At 39.1% G+C, this 26,321-nt stretch overlaps 1 protein-coding gene across 1 annotated transcript in view; it reads left to right on the top strand.

The window, feature by feature from the left end:
• Nucleotides 1-12,448: 12,448 nt before the first annotated feature.
• Nucleotides 12,449-26,321, top strand: part of SAMD3 (sterile alpha motif domain containing 3) — a 34,900-nt gene continuing 21,027 nt past the window's right edge. Inside the window, exons 1-5 of the mRNA XM_048048100.2 lie at nucleotides 12,449-12,542; nucleotides 13,284-13,470; nucleotides 17,524-17,634; nucleotides 24,769-24,954; nucleotides 25,267-25,351. Coding sequence (XP_047904057.1) covers nucleotides 12,464-12,542; nucleotides 13,284-13,470; nucleotides 17,524-17,634; nucleotides 24,769-24,954; nucleotides 25,267-25,351 — 648 coding nt within the window. The 5' untranslated portion in view covers nucleotides 12,449-12,463. The remainder of the gene's footprint in view (nucleotides 12,543-13,283; nucleotides 13,471-17,523; nucleotides 17,635-24,768; nucleotides 24,955-25,266; nucleotides 25,352-26,321) is intronic.

Genomic DNA, 26,321 nt, shown 5'->3' on the forward strand with positions numbered 1-26,321 from the left:
TACATGAGTTAGCATAACACTTACAGTCCTTTGCTTTCTTCTTTAACACAGGTTTGTCTGAAACCTGGAAACCACAGCATTCAACAAGAGCTGAATATAAAGTATTTGTGCTAATTGACAGTGACATTAACATAGAAAATTTCACTGCAGCAATTACACATTCTATTTTAAACAATATTTGTAAAGTAAAGGGTGATTTTCTGCCAGGAGAAAATCCAGCAGGTAGGTACAGGAAGCTAGTTTATTTTCTTGTGCAGAAATCTGTGGTGCCCAGCAGTTTGTTATCGTTGTCACTCTCGAAAGATATAAGGATGGCTTTCAACCATATAATATCAGAACCAGATAAAACAGCTAACAGGAATACACTATCTATAAAAACTGCAATAAAAAACCTGTTTTGTTACCACCTGCTTATGTTGAATATAGCTGTTGGCTCCAACAATGTTCTATGATACTTTTTATTGTGTTGAAATTCTATAAAATTTGATCACCGCTTGGTCGAAGCTAACAATACATTTAAGACATGCTTGGCACACATGAACACTTTAACATTCTTGGCTATACCACAATTATTTTTAAAAGTTCTGTTCTGCATTGTTTGTGTAGTTTCAAAATATTTGAAGCTGTTCTAGTTTCTATTGTCCCCAGCCAGCAGCATTTTGTTTGTGCTATTTCAGCCCACGTACCAAGTCAAATTTCATATTTCCACTCAACCAAAACTCTCTTTGAATTCAGTTCTTTTACTTTATCCTTCCAAATAGTGTATGATAGCCAATTATTTCCAAAAACTCTTATTGTAAATATGATTGTGTAACAATATTACATATACAAGCATGGGCAGCTGGATGGATTTTCAGGGGTCTCTTTACTGAAATTTGTTGTCTGTACAAAAAAGAATACTGAGTTTGTTGTGAAACCAGTTCTTAAACTAAACCAGTTTATAGCTCAGTATTTTAAAGAATTAGCTGAAGAATTAGCAGTGGCTTGCATTCAGAATTCACCACCCTATCAGGGACACACATTACAGAAAACTGATGAAAAGCTGTTAATCTCTTTGGAGTAGTTTGGTGTAATTCCTTAATGTCAAGAGATCCTGAGAGTCAAAGTCTGGAATGTAGCTAATTATTTCCTCTCAGTAAAACTGGATTTGCACAGCTTTGCAAAACATAATTGAAAATATACCTCATATCTGCTAGTATTTATAAAAATTATAGAATAAATGTGATAGAAATATTGCTGTATAGTAGCATTTGAAACTTCATTTAGCAATCAATCACTGTGCTATCCTTTGATTGCCTTAATTACACTTCTTAATTACATAAGTAGTAAGTCAGCATTGATTATTTTAAGCCCTTTAAGATATAGCTGAGTTTTAGTTATTTCATAAAATTTTAGATTGTAAGGATACATTCAAACATCTAATCTCAACATATGTATGTCAGTGGCAAGTAAGAACACGCACATCCTTTAGTTGACATAGGAAAAGTCAGTGCAAAAGACGAAGCAATCCTAATGTTGCTACATTTTCCATGTACAAACAAGAAGCCACAAATAATTGCTATGACCTGGCTGGAGATGCCTTGTGCAGCTGTGCTTTCCCCACCACCTCCCTGCTCAGTGCAAGCCAGAAGGATGATGGTGTTGCTGAACTCTCCCAACATTCACCCAGGACCCCAGAGCACAGGCTGGAGGGCAAACCATGGCATAATTGGGCCGCACTGAATGAAGAGCAGCCCACATCCATTTCCTACAGAGAAGGAAATGTTCCCTTTGTACAGCCACAGAGAACCTGTTCCATGCTGTGCCCTAGATACAGCCTTACAGTGGCTGGACAGGCACAGGGCTATGATGGGGCATCTGAGCTCCAGCACCCCATGCTGTGGCAGGAGGACTCAAAATTTTGTGGATGTTGTTAAAAGATACTAAACTTCCAACTACATTTAGGCAAGAAGACATGGAAAAAGAAACATCTGTCTGCACTTACAAGGAATACAAGATTTGCAAGTGTAATGTGAGAAATTCCAAATACAGGCAGACTTAAGGAGTTCAGGTTGCCTAGTAATGTTGATTTCCGCCTCCTCCCCTCACCTATTGTTAAGGACTATCTCATCCACATCAAAATGGTAATGAAACTTCTGTGTATACCTTTAGCATATCAGTAGAGGGTCCAACTGTTTAGGCTAAACTAACAAAGAGGATTTAAGCCCTGATTTCTGTTTAAGTAGCCAAGGGACATGAACACATTGTCTTCCATTGACTGTCCTAGACTGGAAAGCAATGAGCTCCCAAGCTGCGGTAAAATACAGCTGAAGCATTGAATTCCACTAATGCTGCAAATATGTAAATGTAGCCCCAACAACTCACTTCAGGCCTAAAGACCGAATGTGTTCTGATGAATGTGAATCTGATGAACACTCTGTTTTCAGAAGACTAAGCCTGAGCTAACAGCAGCAGCAAAGTCACCCTCAGAACAGTAGGGAGACCCTGGTGCCAGCCATTGCCCAGGACTGCTGGAGCAGCCAGACGTCAATGTGACGAGACCAAATATCCAGAGGATTCCAGAAGAAGCAGGCTCTAGCCTTAAGGAAGGCCAGCTTTTCCTCATTCCACCCTTACCAATGTGATTTGTAACAATTTCTGCAAATACGGAGATTTGGGTGACTGTATATATGATCAAGATTCACCCACTTGGCATGTAAAGCTTTGGTCAGTCATTATAAAACAGCTGTGGTGATTTAGGGTATCATGCCCACTGTGCCAATGATTACCTAATGCATAACTAAACTGATATATGGGAGTACTGAAACAGCTTGGGTTTAACATTTTTCCTGCCAAGAAACAATATGCAGCTGGAGGTAATGCTTCACATCAGGGCAGCTCCTTCGCAAATGACTGTTTGTCTACATCCTTATTTAAATCCAGCTAGTAGTTCAACAGATAGTGTAAGGCAACACTGCTATCAAAACGAAGAAATCTTCCCACATGACCCCCAGCTAACTCACTGCCACCTTTGTGTCACCACCTCCCTTTGATCAGCACAGGTAATTTATGGGACTACAATGAACCTGAAAAGGACCAGACCTGTCAGGTCTTCCTCAGCCTTCCTCTAATTTTTCACGTGTTTGTCTGCTGATGGGTCTCACAGGACCACAGAGCACTTGTGCTGGCAGGAGGGATGGGGACAGTGAGGGGTCTCATGAGGCAGCAGAGGGGACAGGGGTGGCACCTTTCAGTGGCAGTGGCTTGGTTCTCAACAACACCCCAATGCTTACATCAGCTGAGCAACTGAGGATCCAGAAGGGAGCCACCTGGCAAAGGGGCTGAAGTGGACTTGTTCTTTAATGCAATGAGAAAAAGGGAAGAAGAAAATTATTTTTTAATCATTACATGTATTAGCATAACGTTTTGGACCAAAAAAAGTGCATCTTCGAAAGCTTTTTAATTCTACTCATGGTTTCCACATCACAGTGTCTCTCATAAACGCACAGTTTTCAGTATTCACCTGGGCTGTATTAGACAGCTAGTTTAATAACATCTTACACAATATCCCTGAATAGCAATATACCTAGTAACAAATATGGTGAAACATAGCAGTAACAAATCCCAGGCAGTTTACTTACTTACATAAAGTTAATACAGTATTTTTAATGAGATCTTGTGTGTTCTAGCAAATGTTTTTTTCTGCTCTTTCATTCAAATAGGAAAAAAAAGTAGCTTTTCTTAGCTACTTCTTTCACAGCTTTTCTTGCATTCAGATCACAAATGCTATGTTTTTATGGTATCCTTAAATACGTATTTGAGCCTGTATATCTACTTCTATACTACTGTATCTATAAAGGCTTATTAATGTGTCTTTCTGGCAATTTAATACACTGTCTCTGTGTGAGTAAGTTGTCTGTACTCTTTTGGTATGATCTCAAGGATAATGCAAATGGAAAAATGACTGGGAATATCAGTGCAACATTATTGGAAAGAAGATTTCAAAATAGAATTGTCCTGGTTTCTGAAAGAGAAAGATGAAATACAGATGAACATGACAACATCTACCTTATGACAAAGATACCCTGTGCTTTTTGCTGGATAGAAAAGTGCCTGGGAACGGGAGAATAATGTTTTTTTCCTGATTATGTCTTTTTTTTCTTTTTTTCTTTTTTTTTTTTTAATTCCTTGTTTTGTTAAAGCCAGACAATGTCAAAAAAAACTTTGTATAGAAAATAAAAAATAAAATGGGAGATCTTGGTATATATTACTTCTCTGTGACTGCTGAGTCATTTGAACATGGCCATTTTAGCGATTAGAGTAAGCAGCCAATCAAATTTAGTACAAATTTAGTAAAAGCTTTTTCTCCATATTAACACCATGGTTTGAAAAAAAAAAAAAAAGTCTGCTTTGTAATCAATTATACAGACATGAAGAGAAGAAATAAATTAATGTCAATCATTTTTAAGACTAGAAATGTGAAAGCTACTCGTCTAAATATTGGTATGCCAGTATATCCACTAACATTGCATTATTTCGTATTTTATATTTTCGAGATCAAAGGTTTTTTTTATTTTGTTTTGTTTTTTAATTTGGCCAGTGTTTATAACCAAATACTTGTAATGTGTGCTGCTGTTTGGGATATTCATTTGCTTAAAATTATTAGCATTTTAACAGTAAAATGATGTTATGACATTAACACTCTACTTAAGACACATTCAGAAGAATTTCACACCTCTTTTGGTGTTGTATTGCTTCAGTCTGACTGTCTGCAATGCAAACAAGACCTACACTCAGAAAAGAATTATTTATAAAATGCGTAGGTTTAAGAGGCACAGAATGAGTGAAACAAAGCTAAATCACTGAACCCTTACTTTTTCCCACATATATTGTAAATGCCTGAGACTGAATCACAAAGCTGATTTCCTTTAGCTGTTTTGAAAAACGGGTTTAACTTCATTAGTTCACCCTACAAGTATAACACGAACGTTTGGGGCTGTTCTGAAGGCACTGCTTCTACCAAGCACCAGCCTGGAGTGTGACATTGACTTTCCCATGAGATTCCCACCTCAGGAACCTCTGCTGGAGAAGGCTTGCGAGGTGGGCTCAGGCCTTTCCTGACACCCTCTCCCCCACCCATTCGTTAAGGCCTGACAGCCTGAAGGTGTAAGGCGTATTCCCAAATCCCAGTTCTGCCTAGTCTGAAGTGGGAATTTGAAAATCCGTATTCTATGTGCTAACTAAAGGGCCTCCGGGCAACCCAAAGTGAATCTCTCAAACTCAGGAGCTCCACCTTACATAAATAATTCAGGGATCCTGAACAGTGTGGATTGCAGCTATTAACTGGAGTGTTGGCTAACTAACTGACAGCTAGTCTAACCACACAATTTCAGTATATCCTTAGAGTGGGAAAGTTAAACCAATGACACTGGAAAAAATTGTACATGTATAGATCCCTATGTGTGATATTTTGTTTGTTTTGTTTTTGTTTTTGAGGCATCATAAATTATCTGTAGCTGAAAAAGTGACAACAATCAGGATGAAACAGTCCTCTGAAGAAGCCTTGTGAATTCTTTTACTTATATTCTGGTTACACTGCCGCAACCAAAGCAGAAATATGAGATTACAGATGTTCTAACTTCCCGGCTCCCTCTTTCCACCTTGCAGACAGAGATGATTGATTATCTTCCCATCGGTGGTTTCAGCTAAAGTTCTCGTATCAGATGCGGAGTGTTTACTTGGCTTCTTCATCTGGATGTGATGAAACAGTAACACACAGGCAGTGGGCAGTAATGACTAGTTTGGTCAGGTAATACTGTTAACTGTAAGGGCTACTACCCAAAGAAGTGGGCTGCATATGCCCTAAACATCAATTAAACAAGAAAATGTAATACGTTCCTTAGTACTTCAGAATGCTCTGTAGAAAAAGATTTTGTGCTAACGAGTGTCAAATTAGTTAAGCTGCTGTTTCTGCTGTGCAAAATAGGCCTATGAGACAGCCTGTTTTATTTTTACCATCTAGCGCAATCATACCCAACTCACCTGGCTTAATATGCCAGCACTATTCCTTGACACAGTCTATGACTGAATGAATCAGTCATTAGGAATTAACAGTATAAAACAACAACAACAAAAAAGTGCATCATGAAATGTGTTGAAACCCAGTTATTCATCATTGTCTCCGTGTTCGTATGATAGATAAACTGGAGGAGGAGTGCTGTCAGCAGTTAGTAATCATGCAATCCAGCAATCCTCAATTATACTAAAATAGCAAACCAGAGGTACCAGGAGGCGATGTGCATGGCTCAGTGCTGCATCTCTGCTCTCAGACTCATCAACTCCTAAAAGAACTCAGTAAAACAGGTGCAGAAGGCAGCTTACGGGGGCTCTTAAAACCTTTTTGCCTGCTCCTTGCCACCTATGTGTGGTGAGGAGAGACAGACAGCTGCCTCCCCTGCGTCCAATTAAACCAGAGAGTGTAGCAATATGCAGTTTTTCCATGTAGTGGTCACCTGTAAGGGACCTCTGGACAGATTGTCACTGACCAGCCTATTCTGTGGTGTGTAGTCACCTGTCTTTACTGCTGTTTGTTCAACTTCAGGGGTCTCTTGCGTGTCTTAACCATGACTTTCACTCCTTCTCTACCTTCTGATTCATTCAACTGATCAAATGCCAGGAGAACTCAAAAACTTTGTTAGGGTTCATTTTCTTTGCTGCCTGGTAAACATCTCTGGATGTATCTAGTAGCTCTTTTTAAAATTAGTTGGCTATCTCAGAAATGTGGCCATTCCAGATGACTAGGGGAGACCCTTCTCAGCGAAACATCAAATCCTGAATTTGGACATGACGGAAATACTGTGTGATAAAATCTTGCATTGATGTAAGACTTGTTCAAAAGAGATGTGCAACTGCTTTTCGCTGTGAATCTGGGAGCGCAGTGCAAGTAAGGAGTTTTGAGGGATGAATCCTACATATTTTTTTCTACTTAAAAAATATGTCAGCTGTATTGGTGCATTGCTTCACTGTTTAAACATAGCTGAAAAATCTCACTCTGACTGGAGGGTGTAACAGAATAAGAACAAGTAAAACACGTGAACAAAGTTCAAGTGGTATGCTTTATAACATCTCGTCTGTATCAAATACAAAAGTGTTGTGCAGATTGCTGGGAAACCATGTGTACCTCATCCCCATGGGAGTCCCAGCTCATGTCATGGTTCAACTACTCAAACTCCATAAGGATATACATCATTTTCTGGACGTGATTGTGACTGACCAAACCCCTGGGGGCACAACATGCCTCTGTGAATAACCTCTTGGCCTTGGTTTTAGATAACAGCTAGCAAGAGTGGAATGGGTCAGCTGGCACTGGAGGTGTTCCTCCCTCAGTTCATTACAGGAGAGTGAATTTGTCCCTGAGCTGGACCAGCACAGGTCACTGGGAGAGTGAATGGGCCATTCAACTCAACGCAGAGTATAACAGATGAACAACTAGCAAAAGGATTTTGAGGAGAGCAAAAAGCTTGAGCTGGCCTCAGCCCACGTCTTCCTTCCCAGTGACGGGACAGAGACCAGCAGTGGGAATCACATTTGTACTGTGATCCTACTCTATGTGGCAATCGTTATATTGTGCTTGCAAAGTGATTTCAGTACACGGCTATATCACTTTTCTAAATCACAATCCTGCATGACATCAAATATATCCCAATAAATAAATCTGATCTTAAACATGATGTCCTCCTCCCCTGGAATATAATATGGAGCCTGGTCAGAGAGCATTGCCCTTGGACAGCTACTGCACTGCCTAAAGGGATTTCTCTATCCACCCTTTAGGAACAAAAGAGAACAGCTTTTTCAAACATTAGCACCTTTGAGGGTCTGCCAGATGAAATACTGATAGCACTGCCAACCGTTTTTCATCAGAATAGTTCTGGTAAACATTACTTTCAGCTAACCTTAACCATTTTGTGGTAAGGTCACTGTGACTGACTGTCAGTTCAATTCTCTCAACTGGTTTATGATTCTAAATCGAGAGAAAATAATGGGTTGGACTCCTTATTATGAGTATTCTATGTCTACTACTCACAGTTTGGGATGCAGGCCTAATTTTACAGATCGATGCTCCATAAAGATAGAAACCTTCATTGTTGTAATGCACTGTTTGCCTATTCACCTTCTAGATGAATCCAGGGATATGTTTCCAAGCATTTATTTTCACCCAGCTGCCCAGGGAGTTGGTTAAAGGGACTGACCCATCCAAAATCTACCCATATAAAAATATGTCTATCTGCATATGTTTTCACCTTAGCCTGTACTGCTGACTGAATGAGCACATGGACACCTGTGAAGAAAGGCCTGGATTACGACAGCTGTGGTTTAGGCTACTGTGGAATTGCACTACAGGGCTCGGGTGTCAGAGTTCTCTGCACTGGTCAGTGACAGGAGGTACAGTCCTTTGCTAAGACACAGACAGTGACATGATCAAAATACTGGAGATCCTGGTGAGAAATTTGTAGTTCTATTCTGAGGAAAAAGAAAAGTTACAAAAAATGTATATTTTTATTTAGTTTTCTGAAGCAGTTTCCATGTCATACTTTAGACATTCAGCCTGATTTTTCTTTTATATATGAGATTTCATTTTTGTGGTTTGTGGATTTTTAACCTTTACTTGATTTTACCTTGTTCTCCATATCTGGTAACCTTGTATTTCTAATTTGGCACATTTTTTTAAAGTTGAATAAAAGGGATTTGATTTTGCAGTGGCTTAACTTCCAAAAGTTGTGCTCATAAAAACAATAAAATATTTTTCTTTTATAACTAACTGGCTTATGCACTGTTTCCAACAACATCAAGGACAGGGTCTCATCTGTAAGAACATTAAATCACCTTAAAACAAGCCAAATTAACTTCCTTTTATTGCTTTCAATTTGCCAGATAACTTGTACATCTCTAACAGAAAGAAGAACTTGGTAATTGGGTTGGATCTTGTTGCTGAAGTGTTACAACTCATTTTTCCAATAGCACTGTAGATAGTACAGATGAAATTAAAATTTATATAGTAAAAACTTGAATACTAGAAACTTAATATTTTATCAGAAGGAAATAGTTGCTTTTTTGCTGATATTCTTCAGAGCCAGTTCCCGCAGGAAAGGGATTTATAAGCTCAATGGACAGACAAGGCCAGTAGCCTTCATATTCCCCTTAACTCTGATCAAGGTTTCGAAGGGCTGCATGGCTTTTTCCCCTTTATCTAAATCTGAGTTATGGTTGTGCAAGTTTTCTTCCTAGATCTTCTTAAATAACTGCACTGTTAGTTGACAAAATTTTCTCTTGTGTCTGCTGTACATTTGTTTGTCTCCTGATCTTGCAGCTGCCTGTGCCTTACTCTACAGTAGCAATGAGATGACAACTGGAATGTGTACTTCAAGATTTACCCCTCCCTCCCTTCACATTGCTTCATTCAGCCATTTCTGTGAACATTCAATGGGATGCTTTTGCTACCATCTACCAGATAAATGTCAGCAAGTTGTTGGCATTTTCTTTTTTGAGGAGAGTGACAGAGGTGTTCTACTAGAATATTTCTCTTCATATTATTGAAAGAGTTGGTGGATAACTGATGTTCTGCTGACAACTTTTTTATGATGACACAGCACTGTACCCAGGATGACACATTCTGTCTTCTACAAAGTAGCTTGGATATTTTTAATTATTTAAAAAATAGTTTGGGAGCAAGCTGAAGGAAATTATTCAGTCCCTGTAATGCATACAAAGATAAAAGTGAATTATGATACAATTCAAAAATATACACAGGGAAAACCTTAGTTGTATCTATGGTATGCAGCAATTCCTAATCTTCACGCTTGCAATGCTGAGACCTGGGCCTGTACAAAATGTGCCACATAGCTACGACATAGATGTGTACTTACCACATTCCTCACTGTTGTACTAAAATGTACTAAAACCTGAATTCTGACCTCACTGACAGCCATGTAGAGGTCTGTTAAAGGCAGTCTGTGATGCCACAGGTTCTTTCTTACAAGTGAATGTGTAAAGTAGATATAACTCACTTTTCTAGCCTAAAATGTTTTGACATAAATTCATTTGTTTAGAAGTGCCACTTCACAGTGTTGATAGCTCATTATACCTGCTATTGAAACAAGCTGCATGGTAAATGAGTGCACACACATTAAGGAACTGCTGCCAGCAGTGTGCTGGTCAGGAACCTCCTCTCTCTTTACCATTTAGATAATAAAAACCCAAACATCAGACACCTATACCAGAGGTCTTCAGCTTTACTTTTCATTAACTAGGGCTGGTTAAGTCCTAATAGTAGGCGTTTGCTCTAGGTATTTGAAGAAGTGGCTCCCAGGGATTGGCTGTGTTTATTAACAAGCGAGGATCGCTCACACTTATCACTGTTCTGAATTTGACTTCAAGTCATGCTGTAAATTGCTAAGATGTCTTCAAAATGTTTCTATTCTTGTTTCTTGTTTTGTTCTTACTTGTATGAATTGACTGAAGATAAACATTCTTGTGTTTTACAGGGAGCCCTTCACCAGATTGCTTTTTAATGTTACTGTAATAAGTAGAATTATTAATAAAGACAAATATCAGCTTTCATGCTCAGTTTTTCTGGTTCCCTCCATAATGCTTCTAGAAGACTAGTGTGTTCTTTTCCTTGCGCCTTTATCTAGCATATTTGCAATTAAGTGAAAGCACTTTTGAAAGGCATTTCAAAATATTTTTGTAGCAACAGTTAATATGTCCTGTTTTGTAAAAGAGCCCCTGAACTACCATTGTTTTCCTCCCCCTAAAGTGTACCACCTCCATTTCCATGTGTAAATGGACATTTTGCTGTAGAGTTAGCCTCACAGTGATATATAAATGCATAATGTTTTACATGGCTGTAGTTTGCTTGACACTTTTTGAAATGTTAGTTATATGCATGTCTGCTTTAGCATGACTGTTCCAGGATCCAAGGCTTCTACTAGGATGAAGCAGTGACCTTCCCAACATTTTAATGTATCTCTCTACTTTTACACTGCTTGGTTGAAAAGGCAAGTATCTTTCTGCTTTGCATTGGATTTTATCTTTCTTTTTTTTTTTTTTTCCCCCCTACTCTTTGCAAGGAAGTAAAAAGTGTGACAGGAAGGTGTGATTTTTAATTTACACCCGAGTTCTCAACAAATAATGACTTTTCACACCCTGTTATTGCTGCTTAGCCTGGAGGAGGAGTTGTATGGCTACTGTTGTCATATCAAATTAAATCCACTCGTGTAATTCAGAAAGACATTCCTCTTAAACTTAACCCTTTTTAGTTGCTGAAGTGTACCAGCAAAAACGCGTAATCTGAGTGCATCTATTTTGGGGGATCTCTGCTGTCGACTGATGAAAATGGAAATGATAGTTCTCAATTTATTTTTACTTTTTGGTAGTGCAGTGGAACAGGTCCTGATGAGGTTTGCGTGGGCAAAGCCTCATGTTGTCTTAGGAGCTGACAGTATGCTCAGGGTATGCACGTGGACACATTTTAAACAAGGATGTGCTTGGCCAACAATGCCAGACACTCGTGTTCTCATCTGAAAAACTTGCTTGAATAATTTTCTCTAATGCTGCAGAATGCAAGACACGGAGCATCAAGTGCTCCTTTATGTAGCAAATCTAAATCATGTCAATGAGAAAAGCAGTCTCAGAGAGTTTTTCTGCTGCCAAGGAGTTGGTAGAGTAGGATGAACATTGTCCCCAGCAATTCCCTCGGGAAGCAGCACGGGTAGGTGGTGGGTGCACACACTGAGCAGCACCCCCAGCCCGGCGAGGACAGTGCCTCCCTCCTCCCGTGCCGCCCCGTGGTGTCCCAGGGGGGCTGGGGCCTGAGGGTTGCCACCAGCAAATGCCAGGGGAGTAGCCTCCTCCCTTTCCCTCCTTTTCCCTCCCCTTCCCTATGTTCCCAGCTTCCCAGCAGTGTTGCCCCTAATTGCCGGTAACTGGGGTTAAGTATTCGCTTCGCTACCTATCGGTGGTGCCGAGGGGGTTAACGTGCCTGATGTGCTACCAACATATATGTGACAGACTCTTACCCGACGTATTTATTTTTTTCTCTCTGTAAAATGTCAACCATTTCCCGATGAGGGTGGTGGTGGTGGTGGTGAATTTCACACCGTTTTTCCTCTCTGTGTGGAAAGCTGGGTGTTAATGGTGCTGGAGCAGGTCGTGTTTTATAAGGGATGAGGCTGCCTCTGAGAGCAGAGGGAAGGCAGGAAGAGGAGAGGAGAGGAGGTGAAGAGAGAGGGATCCAAGGAAGCTGCCACTTGCAACAGGCATTAGTTGGATTATTCTCACACTTTATTAAGAACATGTAAATATAACAGTATTTGCAGAGTGCGGATTTTTTTTTTCTACTTACAGTTGGAGTTTAGCTCAGAGTTCAGCGTAAAAATAAACCTCTCTTTTTGCTTCACAGTGAAATTTAGCACTGTGACACCTGAAGATGGAAAGTTGGTCGGTTGATCAAGTCTGCAACTGGCTCAGACAGAGGAATTTAGGAGAACTAGTTCCTAAATTTCGTGGTAAGCATTCTTGTTGTTTGTTTGTCTTTTCTTTTATATGTTTTTAATTGGTATTGCCTACCTTGTTTTGGGAATGTGTATATGTATCTATCTATGTTTATGCTAACTTAAGACTTCAATAGGAATCTATTAGGGAGAGGACTGACATGCAACTGATAAATCAAAATAAGCGTGCAGGTTTATCATGAAGTCTCCAAGGAATGCTGGGGGTGAGACTAAGCCTGTATATAAATAGGTACACCTTCCAGAAGCAAATCTGCTGGTGTAACAGGCTTAACAGGGCCTATTTTATACTGTGTACATCTTCTGAAATAATGCATCTATCTGTAGCATCCAAATGTGTTATGTCTGAGTATATAAACACTCTCCAAGAGAGCATGAGGAATTGTTGTATGAAGATGTTGTTTGCTGTGTACCTTAAAAAGCTTACTTTCCTTAATTAACAATGTCTGCTGTAGTCAAAGCAAGGCCTGATTCATGCATTGAAATAGTTCACTGATTCTGTGTAATACAGATGTAGCATTTTTGTACTGAAAGGTGCCTGGGCAGTGACCAGAATTTCTGGCACTGGAAAGCACAGTAGCTAAAACTTCCTTCTTTTTAGCAGTTGAAGAAACACAAGAGCAATAGAAAGCCTTTGACCTATCTTCCATCATCATGTTTTTAGGCATAAATGATGTTACTGCAACTCTAAATTGCACCCCCCATAACTGCTATCCTCCTATCCCCTTCACTCTGCAGAAGAAGAAGTGAGTGGAGCAGCTCTTCTGGCTCTTAATGATCGCATGGTGCAGCAGCTTGTGAAGAAGATTGGACACCAGGCAGTGCTAATGGACCTGATTAATAAATACCAGCAACAAAAAAATGAGCCAGAACCCCTTACATATTACTGTGAAGCAGCTTCTCCAATGCTTCCAGCAATCAGTGGGTGAGTCTGTACATAATATCACATAAAACATGTCAGACTAAAGTTGTATTCTTCTCATAAACTTTTAAAACTAACATTTACTAGCTTTACAGCTATAAGTTGCACCTATTTCTTATACTCTGAATGATCTCTAACAATGTTAAATGTAAAATGTGGTTATAACTTGGAGTTTTTAAAGGGAACATCAACGTTCCTGAATACCACTATTATTTTAAACTGCCCTTCACTTCTAGTTCTAGGACCAAGTTTTAATTTGCATGAAGCATAATCAAACTTCCATTACTTTAGGAGAAATCTTCTATATTTACAGCATTAAGCTATTGAGGCCTTTACTTTTAAATGTTTGTGAGTTTTAGAGTAAAAACACAGTTTATCTAGAGATAATGTTTGTGTCATAGATATATTTAAGTCTGAGCTCTCAAAGGAAACTCTGAATCTGATCCAGGTGTATGCATTTAATAATACCAGTGCGTGCTACTCAAAAAAGAGCTAGAAAGATTTTTAGAAAACAAACTCCACAGAGATTATTTTCCCTGAGTATTCTCCAGATCTTGGCTGAATAACTTTTTTTGTTTTGTTTTGCTGTTTTTGTTTTGTTTTGTTTTGGTGGGGGGGGGGGGGAAGGGGAGGGCAGGGAGGGAAGGAAGGAAGGAGTTGGGTTTACTCTGTTTTTTTTTTTCTTCTTCTTCATGTCTTGCTTGAGGAGGGACATCCTGGGTCTTGTCATTTCTTCCAATCCCAAGAGTCCTGAAAATAGAGAAAGATTTCCAATGGCACAAAATGCTCTTCTTACGAGGGCACATTCCCTTCCCATATTTTGAAGGAAAGGGCTTGAGCACTAAGTCTGCGCTGGCACATAGTAGTAGCCCAGTAGCAGTAGAGCATTCTCTGCAGCATTTGCTTTTTTTAAAGGAAGTCCAGGTTGCATAGACTCCACAGTACAAAGCAAAGTGTAGTAAATGGTGATGATTGGGTTACTTCCTACCAAACTGCATTCATGAGAAGAACTAAAATGCTCATATAGAAAAATCCTTTTGTCCTCCTGGAAGCGTTTATGAAACCCCCTGTTTAAATGGTCCTGTACTCTTGGAGGGAGTTGAACTAAGAAGCTGATGTCTCTGAAGGCTTGGTTCTTTGCACAAGGTTTCTGCTTCACTTGATTCATAGGAAGCTCCTCTGGAGGTAGAGCAGGCATCTGCTCTGAAGAAGACTACTGCATGTAGGTCCTGTACCTCATCTGAAGTACAGGAGGTACTTAGGCTTTACAGCAGGGGATTACAGAAGACACGTTCTTATGCTTAAGGTAGTTTGAAAACAGTTTTGAATATTAAGATTTCATCCTTGAGTTCACCAGGGGTGTTTGGCTAGACTGCTTCTCAGGTGTCATTGCTCCCTGTGTGCTTGAAGTCCTACAGATCAGGTCTTGATGTCTCACAAAGAGCATTCTGTTGCAATATTGTGAGGGCACAGCTTTTCTGTGGGGTTCTGCAGACTTTGAAAAGAAAAAAAAATGCTAGGAACTCCAAATGTTAGTGAATATAATTTACTTCAAAATTTTTCCCTACCTAGTCTTATTGTCTGAAAAACAAGACACTGGTACTCTTCTATTTACAGGGAAGTTGGGTAAATAAGCTACTGCTTCTGAAACACTTCCTGTGTCACAGCCAAGAATCACATAATACAACTCCTAATCACATTTCAGAAGTGCCTGTACTCACATATTTTTGGATGAGTTAATTTTTTTTAAAGATAATTAAAAGCTGTTTTGTATGTAGAGTGATGCTCCTGCAGTAAAAATAGCTTTTATCTTTTTATTACTGTGTCTTAATATGCAGGCAGCTATAAATGTCATTTGCTAACTCTGGAATGCTTATCTTAATGTTGTAGCTCTGTGGTGAACAGATGTGTCTGTCTGAACAAAGTCCTGTAAGAACTTCTTTTGACCTCATTCAGAGATTGATCACTTGAATAGTATGCATATGTTGCACACAATAGTGTGCTGGGGACAACTGCAAAAACTGAGCCCGAGATTCCACAGTTGCATGTTCCTAACCCTTCCCCTGTGGTGCCAGAGTCCGGGTGAAAACAAACCACCTTGTCTGTCCTGCAGTGGTGTTTCTCAATCAATCCAGTTCCCAGAATTAACTCCTCCTGTGAGTGCTAGGACAGAGGAGGCAGTACTCAGCACAAGGGACAGGGGAGAGAGCAGCACCATAGCTGTCTTGAGTCAGTAAAACTGCTGTGGAGCTTCCAAGGGCTGTAAGCTTTATTTCCCTGTCACATTTCTCATGTGAATGCTACCCCAGTGCTTGATGGTACACTCCTGCCTGCCCACTTCTTCTTCCTGTTGTCCTCAGCTTAGCTAACTCAGTGAGTTTAGCTCACCTCTCTCTGCTAGGAACAAAACCCTTATTTATTGACTGGACTTAGAGTTTCAAGTATGATAGGGCAACACTTTCTGTTTAGAAGTAATGGACTTCTGAAGGAACACTGAGCATGACTTGTGTCTCCAGCAGTTTAGATTAGGACATGGAAATAGCATTTTGGTTTGTCACTTGTTATGTGCATATGAGGACCTCATGCATAGACATTGCCAAGTAATTGTTAAGGTGCTTTCCACTTCCAAGTTTGATTGTAGCTAGGAGCCGCATATGGAAAGTACTGGATTTTTCTGGTTTTAACTAGACAGCTGAAAAAACATGTACGGTAGAGCTGTATTGATTCATGAAAAGGGAAAACTCCCCATATAAACCTACCGAACAGTAATGCTGCTTGCAGTAACAGCATTTCATGTGTGAGTGTAGCTGAGGCTGGAACAGTTTATAGGGCATCTTTGGAGTTCAGAGCTTCTGAAGAGATAAGGTACAGAAAGAACCTGCGTCATCTCCAAAGAGTTCCAGGTGTCATAACTTGTGGAAGATCTAGTTCTTTAATGCATGTTTACTTTTTCCCTAAGCCAGGTTCTAGCAAGTCTCAGAAAGGCTCCAGCGGTAGTGCTTGAAGTAGTGAAACTTGTGATGATATCACCTTGGTGGCTTTGCTAAGAAAATTTTTATGCTGCTTTCTGAGAAGTGGTTCAGTTAGCGGCTGGAGAATAGCCTGTGGGTCTCTTGGTAGAGTGGACTGAATCTGTGATGCTGATTGACATATTGTTGTACAGTATGTGCCGATGTTAAAGAATGCTTGTAATCATGTTCACTGGTCCCCTGTAGCTTTAGCTATGATTGGGCAAAGCCTAATTGATTATGGTGGATAAATAAATAAATAAAAATCCAGAGAAGTATGGAGCCTCTAGCATCTGGCTAGCAAAGTCACCAAGTTCATCTACGTCTCTCATCTGTAAGTCAAAAAACAGTTGATGATTGCTATGCATTCTTGACAGCATAATAGTAGCTCCTGTCCTACAGGGTAAAACTGCTGATGTTGACTTCTGAAAGCAAAAGGAGAAGAAAGAACAGGAAGGGGACAAGAGGGAGGGAGATGGATGCAAAGGTGAAATTAGAGAGCGGTGGTTTTGTGTAGGGATTTCTGGCATGTAGCAAAGTGGATATATGTAGTTTCTAGTGCAAGTGACTGACTGGAGTTCGAGCAAATAATCAGGAGACCAGGTAATGTTCAGGGATCCGGTAGAATGGTCAGAGTAATGTAAAACTGACTCAAAGGTTATAGATGGGTTTAGCCCCAGGGGAAGGGAGAAGGGAGTGGGGGATGTTCAAAGTTCTAGCTGCACAGAAACTGCTGTGCAATATTCACGCTCCATGCACACCAGCATGTTGTAGTGGTTAGTTATTCCCAGTTTTCTTATTGTGTAGGAATTGGAATACTGCTGGACAATATTTTTTTATAGTTTTCCTTGTAAGAGTCGTTGGGTAATTGAACTGAGTTTGATTAAGAGACAATATCAGCACCATGTAAACTCCTGCTTTTTCAGTGTTATTTTTTTCCTTTTCTATTTCTGCCACTGGTATTTTAGAACCCTGAAATATTTTTTTTCCATAAGCTGCACAAATCTCGACTGACTTATTATTTTTACTTATTTACTTTTTATTTCAGGGACACTGAAAGGCAGATATTAAGTACTTTTAGTCCTGTGGAGCGGAAACTGTATTTGTCCTCAACTGAAAATGAAGAAGGACTAATTGATCAAAGAGTGCTAAAGCAAAAGTAAGTTCATAATGTGTTTACTAAATTTTACTTGTCTTTTGTAAATGACATAGTACTTGTCCTAAGTATTGGAAGTCAGCTTTGGGTTTAATCAGGTGTATTTAGAAAACAGCAGGATTTGAAGTGTACTACGAATCAACTAAATGAAATGGTCAGATGAGAGGTTATTTTTTGTTGTTGTTGTTCTCTGTATCACAGCACAATACAGGTTTGTCCTTATTGCTTTAGTTCTTAAAAATTCTTTTTCACAGATCTTTCAATAACATTCTGGCAAACTAATTACTGAGTGGAATATGGGTACATACAAAATCATGTGCTTGATGCACCTTAAATACAGTGCTTAAGAAAGTAGGCATGCTGATTCCCTTTGTGTGCATATTTTCCTTGTGTGTCAAAATGAGCCTCCTTAAAATCTGGAGGCAAGAAGAGGGGTTGCTTTTCTCTCTGAGCTAGGCAGCTAGTGTTGGAAGAGTCCTGTTTCTCTTCCAAGATAATTGTTCTCTTATCTTTATTACTCCCCTTATTATTCCCCACCTTGCTATCATTTCTCCCCCATACATGTGACTGATGGCCTCACTGTTCTGTGACAAGTGGAGATCTTCCTGTAGAATTGTCTATTTTGTCACCTATAAAAAAGTTAATGATGAGACTTCTGGGAACAGAGAAGGTGGCATAGTGAACCACGTAGGACTTTATTTCAAAAGTTTGAACTATGACATTGGGAAGGACAAAACAACAACAAACTACAACAAAACACAACAATCCTGACACCATTGTTACTAGTGAAACAACCCCTTGGAATAAGCCATTAAATATTTTTGCGATGATGGTTTTTAGCCCTTACTTCTATAGGATACTTATTTTTAATTAATGGTGAGTAATTTGCCTTGTGCTGCATTCAGAGTTTTAAACGTGTGAATCAGCCTAACTCAGAATAGACTGGCTTTAGGAAATGTTCTCAGTACAAAGCTTTCAAAGGCCCATAATGGCCTGTTAAGGGAAAGGGACTGCAAAAGAACAGTGCAAACTCACCTTGGGGCAAAGAAGTAGAAGAGGAGGAAAAGAAAGTCAGCTGTAAATGGAAGTGCCCCTTCGTGAAGCAGTAGGTGCCCTGAAAATAAGTGGAGCTGTGATGATTTATAGTCTTGAAGACCCAAGCAAATTTTATGAGGGCTTCTCTTTAAAGGTCAGATGAGAAGCTGGCAAATGTCTTTTTCCAAAATAGCTGTTTTAACTAACTGATTTAGTCTGAAGATGGAATTGAGCATCCCTGGCATCCATTAACTACTGCACTAGCTTTGTCCCTAGTTAAATACTATTTTTGGAGGTGAATGCTCTTGTTTAAATATGTCTATGACTTGACCCACTGATTAATGTGGAATTATAGAGTTATCTCTCCCTACCTCCCCAGTACTCCTTTATTGCATTTTTAGCTACTGATAGAAATTTTAATGCTGGCTATAAACAGGTTGTAAAGAGTTGAATAAGATATTTCTTTTAAAAATATGATTATGGGAACAGAAAATTGCTTTTACTATAAGGACATGTTCTTAGCCTAGGGTATGAAAGTAACCCCTGGTTTACTCTGCTAATATACATACTCAGCTGATTTTCTGCACAGTTTCTCCCTTCCCCGCACTGCATACACTCTGGTTTTATTCTAAGAATACATTAAATGTCATGGTAAAAAGTGTTTCTTCCACATCAGATTAATGATGGCTTTTTTTGTGTGTGTTTTGGTATATTAATCTGGTATTTGTTTTATCAGCTGCAGAGGAGTTTTTTTGTTGTTGTTCATTGTTTTAAATTTATAATGTTTAAAGTCTGTGCAGTTCTGTGGTTTTTTTTTTTTTTCCTTCTATCTTCTCTAATCCTAATTAATGGGGAAAAGGAAGATATAGTAATACAGGGGGGAGGCTCTACAAATTAAATACTCTGGATTGTCTTCTTCAGAATGGGAAGGAGGGCACATAACCCTCTGTCAACAGCCAGGCTAGATTTGGAAGAGAAGCTAAGAGCAAGAACAACTTCCATTGCTCTTTAGTGGGTATTCCCACCTCATTTATTTAGTGGCAAAACAGTTCATACAAGGACTTTTTGAGCCAGTTCTGGCAAGGGTTAGTTTAATTCAGTGACTTTGGTTTAAATGTTCAGTTCAAGGGACTGACCTTTGGCCAAGGTTACATTTATAGCATCTGGTTCTTAATTTCTCCAATCTTTCTTTCCTTTTTTTTTTTTTAACTTAATTTTTTCTTTCTTTTTCCCATGCATCTACAGCTTTAGTAACTCACGTAGCTTCGCTTGAAATGAAATCATGCGTTCTTTGTTCTTTTACAAATTATTGCTGCTGATGAATTGGCTCAAAGTTTCTCAGTATTTTACTTGTGTAGGCAGTTGTTAAACTGTTATATATTCTTCCACATTAGTAAGTATTACAAAGACAGCAGAGCAGACTGTTTAAACACAAAAATAAAGAGTAACTGGCTGCAGCAATTATTGTATAACTTTATTTTTCTTGCAGAACAACTTTTTTCTAACAGCTGTAGAAGTGAAGCTGGCAGTCTTTATGTTGAGCTCCAAGAAGATTAATCTTGAAGCAGTGCATTTCTGTGAAGACAACAATATAGCATACAGAGGGCAACTCAACAAATATGTTTCCTCAATACCTGCTTTTTGCTATTGGAGTGCTAGCAGTCTCCTGGCAGCCCTATGTTTGTCTTGTTGCTAAGACAGAGGCTGTCATTGCTTGTAAATACCTGACACTGCTGTGAAAACCAGCCTTTTATTGGTTGCTTTGTCCTCTCTGCCTTTCCTCAAGGTGCTTGTTTATCAAAGGACAAACGTAATGTATCACCTTTTTTTTCCCTGTTTCCAGTGGGACAGTACAGATGTTTGCCTTTGAGTGATGCTCCAGTACATGTTTACTTGTACATTTGTTCTTCCTATAAAGTTGTGCTCTGTAGCTGTAGTATAACAGACTTACTGAGACTTCAAGTCATTTGTTCAGAGCAGGTTTGTGTGCACAAGCAGAATAACACCCTCTGTCCAACCTTGACAGCCTTACACTTCTCATTTGCTGCAAGTTTAGAAGATATTTTTGGCGTTCAATTAAATCTGGGCCTGCAAGTTGTCAATATACTAATAAGGCCGTTCCCATTATATTGGTGCTGGTGTCCACATAAATTTGGGCTTATTCTATTTTGTTGCTCTTTGTATATTTATTTTTAATTAAGTTTGGCTCCCATCTCCAAGATGACTGTCATTACTGGCCTGCCAGGTTGCAAGCCACCATTCGTTCACTTGCTCAGTGGAACTTGCTGCAAACCCTCTCCAGGTTGGGTGACCATCAGCATGTATCAGTGCAGTGTTTGAACTCATCCTCATCATGCCCTGCTGGCAAGGACTGCGGGCAAGCAGAATGCTTCCCCATTACCCATGCAACAATATTGTTGGTCTGTATTTCATGTGTTTTAAACATACACATATACAGCAATTGTCTTTAAAGAAAATCTGCTGAATTGTGCCCCTTTTTATGTTCCTTAAGAGTTTCTGTGCTTCAGTGCAGAAGCCTTATTGTTGAGGTCATCAGAATAATTTCTAGTAGATGTAACGATCGCTCTTCAGCTAGATCATTTGAGTAATTGTGTTATTAACATTCATGTCTCAGTAAACATCCTTGCATGAGCTGTGTAAGCCTGTAATGGAGCCAGAGAAAGGTATAACTGTGTGAAACTGTGTTGTCACTTAGTGCAGGAAGGAAAGTGGTCATCTACAAAATCTGAACGATCAAAAGCTCATTAACTAGTTGTGTCCTTACTGGGAAGGTGCTTCTTTCGATGCAGCTCCATACTCTAGCTACCTATAAAGAGTCTGTCTTGCTTCCTCTGTGCGGGAATTTTCCTCACCTTACCAGTTAAGTAACCTAAACATTCAGAAAATTAAACCTAGAGGGAGAAATGAATAACGTCATCACTGTAGTTTCTTGAAATAACTTGAATCAATGTTAGAAGATTCCCAGTACCAGTAAGGAAAAAGTAGAGACCTGTGACAGCAAGGGGAAAGTGGGACTGCAACAGTCATTGGGTTATTTGAGCATCAACACCAAACGTCTCACAAACCAGGAGAAAAGGTGTAGTAATTTGCCTTTTGGGATCTTAATTCTCTCTCTTTGTGTCTCAAGTAATCTAGAAGACTGGAGAGGTATGGTCGGAAGCAGGCTACATATTTTTGTACCTAAATCAAACTGTAATGCTGTTATTCAAAACCAAGGAAGGTCTTGATTATTTGAATAAATCATAGTGCATGTATAGTTTAACTGAACTGTTCTTTTAGTTGAACAAGTTTGCAAGTGATCATTTCTGGGAATAATGTTTAGAATGGAGTTGTCTTTTCAAACAAACTTTTATTTCATTCAAAAATATTACAGCACATATTTAATGTGACAACCTAACAGGAATGATTTCAACAAAAGCTAATAAAATATTAAATGTCTTGCACTATGAAAATTAAAGGAATCTTCAGTTTTTGTTTGGACATACTCTGGATTAGGTAAGGCTAAAGAGAGAAATTTGGAGCATGAAATAAAACTTGGAGTCTTTTTTTTTTTCCTCCTACTGACAAATGCAGAGGGCCTGGTAGAGGGGAGAATTACCATGTAACCATGACTATTAGCCATCCCAACCCAACAAAAAATTATTTTCTTGAAGTAAACGACTACACCTATTTGGAAAACTAACTTGTAGCTGAGGTGGCAGAGGGAAACCATGGAGAGCCCTTGTAGTCTAAGGTTTGCCTGAAAATCTGCTCAACTTTTTCATTTTTCAAAATGGTAATTCAGTCACTGTTAAGAACAATAGGAATTAGTGATGCTCGGCTACAAATTACCGTACATCTTAAATTACTGTCCTTCTTTGTGCTAGTTTAAATGACAGCTTGTTGAAAATAGTATGGAGTAACTGGGAGCGGCCTGTCTGCTATATTGGCTTCATCAGTAAAGTTGATGAAAGTAGAGGATTCAAGCGTGAATCCTCTAAAGTTCCTTGTTGATGCTACATTGAACTTCTGCACTTCACTTGCATAGTAGTTTTTTCCAAGTGATTTCAGAATTTGTTTTTTTATTATTATTATTTCTGTAATAATTTGTCACCAAAAAGGATAGTAGGATGTGTCTGGGGTTATAAAATTTCTCATACAGTTGAGTTTTTACTTATTTTTAGACTGTAAAGTAGTAAAAGTTCTACATGCATGATAAAAGTATTAGTAGCCTGCAAGTTTTACCAACCTGTATTAAGACACCAAGATGCTGTGGTGCATACTGAGGTCAACAAGGTTAGGAGTTATAGGCTAATCTACTCAAGAAAGTATTGAGGCCATAACTGTGGCTATATAGGCCCAAAATGAGCTGCTCCCACATCAAAAGTAGTATTTCAAAGTGCTATAAACTATTACAAATGCCTATCCATTAGAGTTGTAGTCAATTTTGCCACCTTTAAGACATGGCAGCCATAGGTTTTTCTTTACAGAGAGGCTAGGTAGCAAAATCTCCCAATAAAGGCTGTAGGCTTTGTCTATAGGCCACTGAAGAGAGCTTTTGCAGTGAAAACTTATGTATGTTGACTGTAGTCCAGCAGTATTTTCTTCCACATCATAGTTGTGTCTGGTTTTGAGTTAATATTCTTTGTAGAGGCTCATGTGATGCTGGTTTGGCTTTTTGATGAAAGTAGTGTTTTCATCAATGATTTGTGTGATAACACACTGTTGTTTTAGTCATTGCAGAGCAGTGTTTACACAAAGCCAAGGCCTTTCGTGCTCCTGGTGCTGCCCTGCCAGTGTCCTCAGAGGCTGGGGGTGCCACAGGAGCTGGGAGGGGACACAGCCAGGACAGCTGGCCCAGGCTGCCCAAAGGGATGTCCTGCACCACTTGGCACCATGCTTAGCAATAACAGCTGGGAGAAAGGAGAAGAAAGGGGGGGATGTCAGGATGATGACATTGGTCTTCCGGAGATGCTGTCACACGTGACAAGCCCCGCTGTCCTGGTGGTATAGATATCTGTATATTTGTACTTTGCAAGCATCTACATTTAGTAGATAGCATTTTAAAAGATTTCTATTATTATAATCACAGACTGGTTGAGGCTGGAAGGGACCTCAGGAGGTTATCTAGTCCAACACTTGTGCTCAGGCAAGGTCACCTACAACAGGTTACACAGGGTGGTGTCCAGGTGGCAGAAGTCTGATATTTCTATAAGTCTCTTAGTTGCCTTCAAATTATTCTCTTCAATTTAAATTCAAGCAAAAATGAATTGCAGTGATATCATACACATAACAGGACTTTTAAGCTCTCTTTGGTACCTCCCATGTGAAATTTCTAATTGGTTCCAGGCTACTACAGTCGAGAAGCTGTCCGAGGATGAGGATGCCACTACCACCCTTTAGGCGGCTCTTGATTTACTTCCAGCTCTGTTATCCTCTATATTACCTTGTGTTCCTCCAGCATTAGGGTTTAACAGGTTCTTTGGAGGAGAGAATCACTTCAGATAGCTAGTGCTGATTTCCTGTCTCAGCCTGACACCGCCTGGGGTGTGACATTTGTAAATACTGCTGATGGCTCTACCTGGGGCCGTAGGTGTGGGTACTTACAGGCTGTTTGTGCATTGTTTCCACTCATTGAGTTGATTAACTGTCCTCATCCATTCACTGCTTTCCCCTTAGGGAGGGCAATTTTAGCTAATATCTTGTATAATAATTTATTCTATTAAACTTTTTGGTTTACTATCACCACTAAATTAGCAGGACCACAGTAAATGCTGCAAAAGGAAGATGCAGTTATATTGCAACGGTAGCAAGTCCCTTGTGACTTCTTTTGCTTGCAGTTATTGACCATTTTCTAGCATTTCATGCAGTGTTTACTGACTATAACATTTCGTGTTTGACATCCATTTTTAATTCCATATATTTTGATCACAGCTTTTGTAAGTAATTTTGTAAGTAATTTTTATGTAGAAACCAAGAGAGCAAGCTTTGAATATGTATAGCAATAACTTCACTTTGTATTGAATTTTTCTTTGTATTTGTCTTTTCTTCGTGCTTGCATTGCCATAGAGGAAGTGTTCACAATAATATAATCTTTTTCAGAAGAAATCTGAAATCATGTTCTGCAGGATGTAAGATGTTGCACTGGACAAGTTCTTATATGTTGCCAGCTTTTCCTTATGATGTCAAGATTTTATTAGCAGAAAAAAAATGCCCTGATCACAGTATGAGAATAAGGATGATTGAATGTTTGCAAGCAGACATGACAAAATACCTAGCAGGATCGCTGTAAGTAAATATTGTTAGGTTTATTTGGGGGCATTACCAATTAGCTGCAGAAGTAAATTTTCAAATGAATGTAAAGCTTTTCTCCTTCATATGCTTACTGAAATAGAGGAGGCTAAGACTTTAAACCTGTTGATGCCAACAGTAAGATTTGCATGAAATCTTGAAGTTCTTGTTTGGATGGGAATTGATAGTCTTAAAAATAATTTGGGAACATTCAGTCAGTTTAATGTGTATCAGTATGGACTCCATACACTCTTGAACACCATCAGTAACACCAACTATTTCTTTTACATCCCCATCTTGTTTGCACAGGTATCCGAACAGCCAGCAATACAACTTTGTTGTCAGTGCTTTGCTGCAGGCATACCCGTTTCTGGATGATGATGGGAATGGCTTTGTAAGTACTGTAAATAGTACTCCATCTTGAAAAATAATGAAATAACTCCCTTCCCGCCCAACACATGGTCAAGTACAAGAAAATAACAATTCAGAGCAAATCAATATAAATTTCTTGCATGCTGTTTTCATTCAGAGCTGTAAGCTTCACTTTGACGTGCCTGTCAAAGCACATTCTTATTTCATGGTATTAATTAAAGGTTCATTCATCTGTATCCCACTCCTCAAAGCCACACTGAGATTATTGAGGACCATACTTGAAGTCCCTGGTTGCTCACTGGGTACAGCTTCTTTCTGGCTTAATTTTGCCCAAAGGATAAATTAGAGTAAATGTGATTTTGTTTTTCTTTCTAAAAGCAAAGAGAAGCCAAACCTCTTAAAAATAAACAAAAAACCCTGTTTCTATGTGGACTAACTTAAGACTTATCTTCTTGCAATGCTTTATAATCATTTGTGCATTAGATATGCAACTAAATCATAAAGTGTTTCTACCATTCTAGGTATGTCAGCAATCTAGTCATTGTTTATAAATTATTATTATTATTGAAACTTTAAAAACCATTGATTGGGATCTTGGCAGGGACATATGTGAAAGCAGTGGAAGGAGATGACTAGTAAAATTGAACCAAGTTTTTTTCCCCCTACTCCTGTGACTTAGAATACATATCTTGGTCTCAAAGGACGACATTCACCTTCTGACTTCACATCATTGCTTTGCCATGTGATACTTTTATAGCTTTTTGTAAAAGATTGTGAGACTCAGAGGGGATTGTTAGCTTTAAACGTACATAAATACGTATCTGTGCAGTTACTGCAGAAAGCAAAACAATTTTGAGAATTAAAAAGTGTGAGGATTAAGTGGAGGTTATTCAGATGAGACTCTGAGGTCAGGCATTGTAAGAGGGACGGGAGTAAAGAAAACAAACACTTCTCCAAAAGGAGAGGGGGAGTGGAGGAACAAGAGCCGCAGC

The sequence above is a fragment of the Anser cygnoides genome, chromosome 3 (assembly GCF_040182565.1).
Source record: "Anser cygnoides isolate HZ-2024a breed goose chromosome 3, Taihu_goose_T2T_genome, whole genome shotgun sequence".
Taxonomy (NCBI): domain Eukaryota; kingdom Metazoa; phylum Chordata; class Aves; order Anseriformes; family Anatidae; genus Anser; species Anser cygnoides.